The sequence below is a fragment of the Limulus polyphemus genome, unplaced genomic scaffold (genome assembly GCF_000517525.1).
Source record: "Limulus polyphemus unplaced genomic scaffold, Limulus_polyphemus-2.1.2 Scaffold71, whole genome shotgun sequence".
Classification (NCBI taxonomy): Eukaryota; Metazoa; Arthropoda; class Merostomata; order Xiphosura; family Limulidae; genus Limulus; species Limulus polyphemus.
Window position 1 is genome coordinate 1,935 of NW_013665681.1, and position 10,742 is coordinate 12,676.

Here is a 10,742-nt window from a genome sequence, read left to right on the forward strand (position 1 = left end):
AAAGTTAGGCATAAGTTATAAGGCAGTGGAAAAGCAGTTGGAAGCACTGCAGTTTCTTTGTGCATAATAAAGCATACTTTTGTAATTTTGTCCTCATGTTATAGCAAGAATGACCTTTTTATATTGTTATGCTGAGAACCCTTTTTATAAGATGGTGAAGCACGATCATAATTATACTTGTCGTATGACTTTAGTATTAAGCTTATTGTATTTTTAAGGACGACATTCTTTGTATAGACCCTTATGGATTTTCAAGAATTATCTCCCTCTCTAGGAGCCATATCCAGATTGAACTTTGGCGATAATGGTTCTCCATTGGTTCTTGTCTTTTATACGTTTCAAAATTTCAGTCACATTAACATACATCCATTTGGATATGCTACTGATGTGATTTAACCTTAGTTTTCCTCGATTTTTCCAATAATTACCGTATTTTACTTTCTCATTATGTATCCTAGGAAACTCTACTGTCTTTCTCTGGTAGTTATGCTTAGCTTTTTTACCATGATTTTACTAGACAAGAACTTCAGTGGTTTGTCATCGCTTTCTGCAGATTACAATGCTCAGTTCACTAGAGCAAGATTCAACTGCCTTTACCCTAGTACGTTTGTTTGTTTGGAATTAAGCACAAAGCTTCACAATGGGCTATCTGTGCTCTGCCCACCACAGGTATCGAAACCTGAATTCTAGAATTATAAGTCCGCAGGCATACCTCTGTGCCACTGAGGGGGTGGGGGGCTCTAGTACATAAGACCAAGTTTCCGTCAGCCAAAAGCATCCACCATCCTGTTCTTTCAAATGTTTCACCGTAACCCTGGTACGGGGCTTTCCAGGTCAAGAATTATGACAGTGTTACGTATCTGCTTGTTTGTTTGTTTCCGGTAGAAATTCCTTTCCGAGGATTTTCAGCGACACAAATCCTTTCCTGATTAAACCAGTTTATTCTTCCTCGATACAAGCTTTTAGAACACAGTAGTTCCACAATCAGTATGTTTCTCGCCACTTTAAACTTAACAACTTTTATAATGCATGCTATAAATCACAGCGATTCACAATCTCGATAAGTTCGCTCTCGACGAGTGCAAAGCACACTCTTTACGGCTCGCTAGCTCGAAACTAATAGAATCATAAATTACACGGAACTCAAAGTAACTACTGCTCTCTCTTCATTTATCTCTCCTGACTTTCTCTGCTAGACATATACTAACGAAGAGGGCATCTCGAAGACACTCGGACTTCCACGATCATTTGAGAAACTCATTATGCATGCCACCAGCGCCATCACGCCAGCAACGTCACGTGACTTCCGCTGTCGTAACAACAGTATATAATGATAGTATTCCAACCACAATGTATTTGACATATTCATTGCCGACGGTGCGTTTCGCTCAGTCCAGAGATCTTCGAGCCGGCTGGGATACAACATAAAAATTGCTGTTGTAACAGATGGCCTATATAAGTGGTGGTACGACCAATCCTGTGTTGGTTGTGTCCCAACCAGCCTAAATAGCACTGGATTGAGCGAAACACATCGTCAGCAATGGATATGTCAAATACATTGTAGTTGGAATACCGTCATTATACACTTTTCTAATTCTTGAAAATTCCTAAGAGACTAGGTAAAGAATATAATAGGCCTAATACTAATGTCTTATGACATATTTATATTGTTAATAAGCCTTACAAAATACATAATTACCTTATACATTATTAGTGGGCTTATAATTATAAAAATATGCGGTATAACATAAAGAGACTTCAATGCTTACAACTGTTTATCTATTGTCTTACAAATTATGCCTAATTCTCTTTTTACGAGTAGACTAGCTGTTTTTCAAACGTTGACATTTCATTTGCCATAACGTAGAAATAGTTTCCTTCTATGCAATTTTCGAATACTTTAGTACTTCATTCAAACGAGCCATGTCGTGTAGAGTGTTGTGACGTTATTTTTGCGCATGTTCACTAGTGCAGTACTGGTACTGATCACAGGTGTTTTCAAATATTATTTCAAGATGCGTGTTGTGGTAGTGTCCTGTGTTAAAAACTAAAAAAAAATATTAATTTTACGGCTCAGGGTTTCAGACTTCATTTTTTTGTTTCGAAAATGTATCCAACTCAGGTGCGTAAGTTTTTATTTGTGTTAGCCATAGGTTTTTTAAATTTATTTTAGTATTTCTTGAAGGAAATTGGCTTTGCAATGGGCCGGTGTACAATTACAAATGTAAATACTAAAATGATTAAAATAAGGCTGATACTTACCACTACCAGTATTATACTTATACTGTTATAGTACATTGCACATATGTGTTAAAGATTTCTTTTCATTTTCACCTCTGACGTACAGGCATAATGCATTCTTTGATTGGCTGTACCCTCTGTTGTGGTCTGCTATTTCGCCTGTTCTGTATTGAACTTCAACAGTTCAAGGCTCATCAGCACAACTTGGGTTAGCAAACCAAAGAAATACCATTACTTCTAAAAGTCTAATATTAGTAATAATAATATTAATAGTAATAGTGATGAAGTGTTCTCCATACTGTATTCATTATTGTAAATCAAACCCTGGATTTTAGTGTTGTAAGTTCATATACATACACTGATCCAGGGAGAGGAGGGTATAATAAAAAACCTAAGGGAGAATTTAAAGTAGAAACTATGGGTCTTAGAAGTTAGAGACATGTTAAGTTATGTTCTTTCTACAGTCTTTATAAGGCCAAGTAAAAAAAAACATGTTTAGTACCCCTGCCTGCTTCCTTTTTTGTAGCTGCCTCCCCTCCCACTTGTTAGGCTAATTATTCCTTTTTTGAGTTATTGTTTTTCGATTATACCATACATTCCAAGTATTGTTCCATTCCCAAATGTGTATACTACGACTGTTTACCATAGACTAGTAAGTTAGTAGTGTATGGCCTGCAATCCGCTCGTTGTAGAGCACACATGTACAAAGACTATATTGTGTACATGCGAGCATGTAAGATCAATTGTAATGAGATTTAGGCAACCCCACCAACATGTTTTTGCCTGTCTTACAATTAGGACACCAACAAAAAGTTTAAAACCTTGGTATGCTAGAACTATACCCAATGGATGTCACTTATTGAAAATTGTTTTTGTTAATTTTGTGAGTGAGGAACTTGATGGAGGAGACTCGATTGGCAGTAACCAAGCCCTGCAATCAGAACAGATGAGCTCACACAGTAGGCAACTACATCATGTCTAACTATTAGTATTAACATTAGGCAAGTACTAGTACATACACAGAAAAGCTGGTGTATGCATCGCATGCAGATATGTTGGATATGTGACCCACATTTTTTTTTGGAGTGAAGACACTCTTGGACAGAGGTGATGGGTACATGACCCACCACGTTGTAGACTACATGAAAAAGAGTATGCCTATAGGCAAGACTAGGCCAAGAATGTGTTGTGCCATTTCATTCTTTGTTAATATTCACAGTTGAAGGCTTGGACTGAGGTGACAGGTACATGACCCACCACATTGTAGACTACATGATGAAGAGTATGCCTATAGGCAAGGCTAGGCCTAGAATGTGTTGTGCCATTTCATTCTTTGTTAATATTCACAAGTGAAGGCTCAGACTGAGGTGACGGGTACATGACCAACCTCGTGTTAGACTACACAATGAAGGGTATGCCTATAGGCAAGGCTAGGCCTAGAATGTGTTGTGCCATTCCCAATTTCATTCTTTTTTAGTATTAACAAGTGAAGGCACCAACTGAGGTGATGGGTACATGACCCACCTCATTGGCTAGTAGGCGACATGATGAAGGGTATAAGGCACACCTATGCCTTGTCGATACATGACCCAAAAAGCTGTAGGGACCCTGATTCAACGAACTGTTTTAGCTTTTGCTGTGGACCTGAATAAAAAAAAAAGATGAACACAGTTGATTGGGTTTGCTCTTTTTTTACTTGTTATAAATTTTATATCATTTTGATGAAAAAATTAAACAAAGAAGACTTCTCTTTGGAACGTTTGAAAACAAGCAACAATCATTAAAAAAAGGGTGCAAACTTTTATTAAAAGAGGTCATTTAAAAAATGAGAGAGAGAGAGAGAACCTCATTCTTCCCTTTTTCAAAAATTCTAGATGCTAAACTTTTTTTTTACTTGTCCTAACAATAAGTCAGGGTTTTATAAATGTGAAATTTTAAGATTATCCAATAGCTGAGGAGAAATAGTTGAACTGGAATTAACTTTCAAGTCTTTCAGTATATCCTTAGTTCTGTCTTAGATATTTAGTTGCGTCTTTCAAAAGTAGACATACTCACATAGGTATATATCAAAATGTTCTCTAATTTCCACAGTATGCTGAACTAAAATGGACTCAAAACCCCATTTGTGTTTTGTTATAATATCTTAATATTTATGTGATGGCCCTTTCCACACTAGCTCTACTAGTGTAATACTAATTGCAATAATAATAGGACTGTATGATAATATTATACTAAATTGATTAATACTAGTATTTACTACTAGTACTAGTAATAGAACTGATACTGCTAGTATTAGTTTTAAAATTGTTCTTTATTTTCTAGAATTCTACAGGTGTCACTTTTGTTGTGACTGAATGAACATGCTGTTTTGAAAATGATGGAATATTGTAGTATCCATCACATTAAGTAGAATAATACAGAACTAGTAGTAGTAGTAGGCTATATTGAGTTGACTAAATTTAATTAGAACAGTAAAAAATTTTATGTTAAACCAGTGTTTCCTGACTGGGTCCGTGGACTGTGGCCAGGGAAAGTTCATAAGAGGGTTGACAAAAAAAATGTGTTTTTGAAAACAAAGCTATGAAAGCATATTGTTCTACAGCATAATAAAAGTAGTCTAAAAGTTAGTATTGTAATTTGTATTAAAGAATTAGCTGATCCTCAGTTGGAAAAAAGTTGGGAATCTTGTGTTAAGTTACATATGTATATGTATAATGTAACGTTGTTGTTATAATATAATTTATATACTTCCCTAGTTATGTTGTTATTGGTTTTTAGTGTTAGCATGACTTATTTGTTGTTTTATGGTAATTGTACACTTCAAACTAGCATCTGTTGTTGGAGTATTATTATACACAGTCCAGAATAAATTGTTTCATCCAGTTTGAAAATTGCCAAAATCTGGGAACATTTCTTTCAAAACCAATAATAAATGAGAAAGTGAGCAACATGCCTAACTGAACAATTAACATTATAAGCTTTTTGATGGTTTTTCTTTTTAAGTCAGTATCTGAAATATGAAACTTAACTTTTGCAATAATGTAACTGTATATACCAGTGAGAAAGGACATATACACCCCCAGGTCTAAGCATCACAGTACCAAATCAACATGGGTTCTACCATCAAACAAAGATTTAGCAAACTAACTGCATCCATATATTAAGTACAGTATCAACAGTTTTTTGTAAATGAGAACTGTTAATTAGCCATGTTGGAGACTCAAAACTCTCAACTTTGTTGTACAGTATTTAATAACTGTTGGAGAATATTATCTTTAAGTATAAGACTCACAATTTTTGTACTTTAAGATTTGTGTAACTTAGGCTTAATTAAAAAAACATATTTCATTAAGAATATAGGAAGAAACAGTTTGAAGACTAATCAGTAACAATTTGTCTTTTTTATTATATGACAACAACAACACAGCTGCATCATATGCTTACTGTGTACCACTACTAGCCAAAAGTTTGATTAACATGTCTGTATCAACTATATGATGGGTAATATATGCTCATTAAAACAGGAAATCATTTTCTTTTAATATGAACATCATTTTTCTGTTTCCAGGTATTTGGGAATATTTGTTAAAAAAACAGCTAGTGGATTGGTGAATAGTTAAAATTATTCTAGTATCATGACTGATGCAAATATTGCACCAAATTCTGTAGCAGAAACCCAAAAATCATGGGGAGAATTAACTTATGGCAAAGAAAGGTCTCAGGAGCAACAACCTATTATTATTAGAGGAAAGAAATTTGTAATAGGAAGAGCTAAAGGTATGGTGTATTATTTATACGTGTGTTTTGTTTTAGCTGTAGGACAATTGTGGTCAGTTTTGTTAAGTATTAAACTTTGTGCCATGTTATTTTCTACTGAAATACGGTTATCTTTTGTCATTATAAAGTAATAATACAGATATACAAAATGTCATATTAAAACTAACTTATTCTTTGTATATATTAAACTACTTTTTCACTGTTACCAGAAATTATAATTTTGTTGTATATTGATATGTTATGGCTGTCTTGTGTGTATATACATACATACATACATATATAAACTGCTGCATGGTGTCACATTTCAAGATTGCTAAATTTTGAATTGCTATATTCTAGCTAGCTATTGTAAGCAATAATAAATGTCATCTATGTCAGACATCTGTAGTAGTTGTAGCTTGAAGTACGAGAACAAATTCATGTAAATTGTAGCAACATTCTTCAGAAGTAACTGTAGATGTATCAGGAGCTAATAAACTGTGGTATTGCTTTTCAAAAGTCAGTCTGTATGTATGTTAGGAACTGATGAATTGTAGCAATTCTTTTCAAAGTAAATCTGTGGGTGTATCTGGAATTGACTTGGGCAAAAATAATTCCATAGTAAGTGTCATGAAATAAGCCATTAACGTAGTAGGGTTTCTGTAATTGGGTCCTAACAATTGATCCTTTATTATCCATGGAAAGCTGTTTTTTTTTATCTGTTATGTCAGATTTTTTCTCTTAACTTTTTAACTGAGAGATGCAGAACTGCTTGAGTTTACATTCAGAGCTCACAATTTGAGTGAGAGAAGTTTCCAGGTTGCAATACCATCTGTATTGCAAGAGATATTTTCTACTTTTAGATACTACTCTTAGAAGTTATGTGATATTTGTCCAATGGTAAACTTTTATATGATTTTTTTGAAATTTATCCAGTATGGGTTCCATCTTGTTTCACTTATGTGGTTTTACAGTTCTACATTGTTCTTTTGCCAATAATTGCTAGATAGACTAACATTACCTTCCACGTTAATCATAGGTCATTCAAGAATATATGTTGATAAACCATCCATATCATAAGGTGGATTTTTGTACAAAAGTGATTGCTAATTTTCTCATATGACTTAAGAATTGTTTATTAAAGAAATTGTACTGTCTAGTTTTAATATGTGTTTTCCCTCTATTAACAGATGTAGAAAAAAGTTTATTTTATAGTTTGACATCTTGTTTTTGTATTTTTTCTCTCATTTATTTTTGCACACATCACAATGTTGGGACTTCATATAGGAAAAAAAAAAGATATGTTGATTAATATAAATGTTCTCTGTGATGTAAAGATACCAACTTCTCTTTATTACACCATCCTAATTAGTGCTAGCATAACTTAGAATTAAAACATAAAGAAATACATATGAAAAGATAATGTCTGATACTGAATATAATGAATACATGTTGACGTAAGTATAGTGTATGGTCTTACACTCATATGTTCAGATGGTAGTTTAAGCTAGCATCAGGTTTTACTTCCACAAGAATATTAGTGGCTCAAAGAAAGATGAGGACATTTTTTCTAATTTCATTATTATCACATGAAAATGTAACTGTCATTCTTGAATTTTTTTTAAATTTTGGAATATTAATAATTCACTTTGTGAAAAGCAAGATATGGTTTAAAGTTTTAATTTATCTAGTAATTTGCTTGTGTGTACATATGATGTACTCTTACTCAAAAAAATACTTCTCAGGAATTTGCCATATTAGTAACACAAAATCCAGTTTATGAATTATACCTGATGTACGTAAAAGTAATAAGACTACTTTTTATATTTGTATGTACAGATTGTGATTTACAAGTGGCTGTGAAGATGGTTTCAGGCCACCACTGTTACCTACAGAGAGATGAGGAAGGAAGAGTTTGGTTATGTGATACAAGGTAAATATAATTTTTTTCTCAAGATTGATATTTATTGTATGAACTTTGGCTAAGTACAATTTTAACATTTTTTCTTATAACCTTCTTTGAAACAGTTCTTCACATATTTTGGTGATTTTCCTCATCTCTTTAGTGCATTTTAGCAATAGTTATTCAGTTATTTTAAATGGTGGGTATCAAGAACTTTACTTCTATGAAAGCTGTTTTTAGAATTCAAAGATTATTATTGAACATTTTGTAAGTTTGAGTGAATTTGTTTTTAAGAACTCTGATGAAGGAGGTTGTGTGTCACGGAGATTTTGAAAGCCCAAGAGAGTTGCAGCACATTTTATTATTTCTAAAATAGTCAAGAAAAGGCTGTACATTTTGTGTGTACTAGCAGGAAGAAATGTAGCTATATAACTACTTTTGTGACACCTTGAGCTATATGTATATCTAGAATATTAGATGAACAGTGTGTTTAATGGTTAAAGTGAAGTAAAATGTGTATATTATATCAGTTGTCTGCAATAAGGATGAGAGACAAGAGTTAATTATGTTGGAATGTCCATTTGTCAGCTATTTTCTTCAAGAAAGAGAAGTGGCTGCTGAATTGGTATCTCTGTGATTAGTGGTGGTTGATCAGTGCTTTGATTTGCTTGGTTTATAACTTGGCTGGCAATTTAAAACACTGATGTGGACAACAAGGTTGTAAAAAAGTTTATGTACTAGCCCTTGAATTGTATTCATGAAAATGTACTAGCTAAACTATTTTTTCTCACTATAATGACCATAGTATTACAGTAATACACATTTCAAGTTTATATATTACAGTGGGTTCTTCCACAGTATGTTAACATTACAAGTAATATGATTTATTGCGATCTTTATGTATGGCAGACAAAATCTTTGGACAGATTAACCCTAGAATGTCATCATTAAATTAATTTCCAGTCATTCACTTCAGGTGGTATGGGGTCATAGTGACCATACACTTTCATTCAAGGGTTAGCCAGTATACATAGGTGATAGACTGGCTCACCTAGCATACTGGAAATAATATGAATTAATTCAGATTATACAATAATCTGTTTGTAGATTACTAAGTCTACTTATAGAACAAAATAAAAAACACACAGCCCTCAAACATTTCGAAAACCTTACCCTTTTTCTTCATATTTAGGAAAAGGTTGTGGAGTTCTGAGTGAGTGGAGCTTGTTAATTTATTCCAACAAAACTGTTTCATTGTATCAGTAAAACTTTAAATTAACAAAACTATTCTATCCCAACAAAACATAATCACATAAATTATAAAGTGTTTTATGTATAGAACTAAATAACTGAACATTTTAATTTACAAATTAACAATTGAATCATTTATTATTAATAAATAGGCTATTGATCTTACACAAGTTTTTGTGACAGTAGATATTTGATGATTTGAAAAAACAAACAAACTGCAGGTACCATTTTTGTAAATTTTAATAATTAGATAGAGTTAGAGTTTATACAAATGCACCCATGTCATGTAAGCAGAACCTCACTAGCTACTGGTTAGTATGTGTGTAATTCACTATAGCATGAATTCAAAATTTGGTAGTCTTGAGTTAGAGACTAGTGTATTTTTACAACCCTGGATAAAGATGTATTTTGCTGTTTAATTAGCTAACACAAAATATAATTTAATATTAAGAGTTTATGTATTGTTGAATTAACCTAAAATTACAGTTTGACAAACTTTTAATTATAAACATTTATTTAAAACAAAGGTTTTGTTTATCATAGCACCAATGGAACCTACATCAATAGAAGCATTAGAGTTGTTCATGGTCAGGTAAGTACAGTGTATTTGAAAGATGTTTTAATGATGTGAACATTTTGTGTATTGTCAAGTTTCTTTACATGTTGATATTTTGATATTTAACAGAATTGTGTAATATTTGCTAAGCAAATAAAATCTAAATTTATAAATCCTGATGACCCAAATAGAGCTAGGTGATTAACTTCATGAACTGATATGATCTGTCTATCTATGAACAATGATTACATTGATTAGTGTCTCTTAAAATAACCAATTAATCAAAATGAATCAATTGATATAAAAATTGTTTTCAATTATTACTCTTTTTTTATTATTACCACTATCCAACTAATTGAAACATTCCTATTATGAGTTCTCATTATTTTCAATCAGTTCAAGTTTATTCATCTTAATAAATTAGTGTCACGAATCAATTAATTGAAAATAGTTTCTTATTATACCTGTTTTGGATTATTCCAACTACAAAGTAATCAAAATGTTGCCACTTATTACTTTTCTGTGTTATTCTGATATTTTGTATTTGATCATTTGAAAGAAAGAAATAACTACATGTAACATTTTTTGTAAATTTTATATAATAATTAAATACAGAGTTAGACTTTACACACTTGCAAATATTTCACATGAGCAGAACCTTGTTCGAAAGATAACTCTCTGTTATCAGTCTTATTTGTACTGCCTGTTATAAGTTTATGTATATATATATATATATGTGCATTTAGTGCATGTGAGTTGACATATTGAATGATAATGATAATGCTTTCATACTCCCAAGTTAGATGACAATTAAGTGATACTTGAAAAGCTTGAACTAAAGTATAAGTTTGTTGTCTTTAAACACAGAGTAGATTTAAAATTATAATGAATTTTCAGTGTAATTATTAGTTGTTTTAGCCTTAAAAGTATGATAGTAACTGCACGTGAGCTTAGAATTTTGTCCCACCACAAAGAAAAAGTATTCCCCTTCAAACTTTATGAAGTGTGCAATGTTATGCATATTCAAATTCGATG

The 10,742-nt window shown here is 32.3% G+C and overlaps 1 protein-coding gene across 3 annotated transcripts in view; it reads left to right on the plus strand.

The window, feature by feature from the left end:
* Positions 1–1,987: 1,987 nt before the first annotated feature.
* LOC106465957 (E3 ubiquitin-protein ligase CHFR-like) overlaps positions 1,988–10,742 on the plus strand; it is a 47,445-nt gene continuing 38,690 nt past the window's right edge. For all 3 annotated transcript variants that reach the window (XR_002612156.1, XM_013926207.2, XM_022394233.1), the window contains exons 1-4: positions 1,988–2,122; positions 5,810–6,018; positions 7,837–7,930; positions 9,695–9,743. Coding sequence is in view for 2 of the 3 variants with exons in the window: in XM_013926207.2 (XP_013781661.1) it covers positions 5,877–6,018; positions 7,837–7,930; positions 9,695–9,743 (285 nt within the window). In the remaining variant the exon portion in view is untranslated. The remainder of the gene's footprint in view (positions 2,123–5,809; positions 6,019–7,836; positions 7,931–9,694; positions 9,744–10,742) is intronic.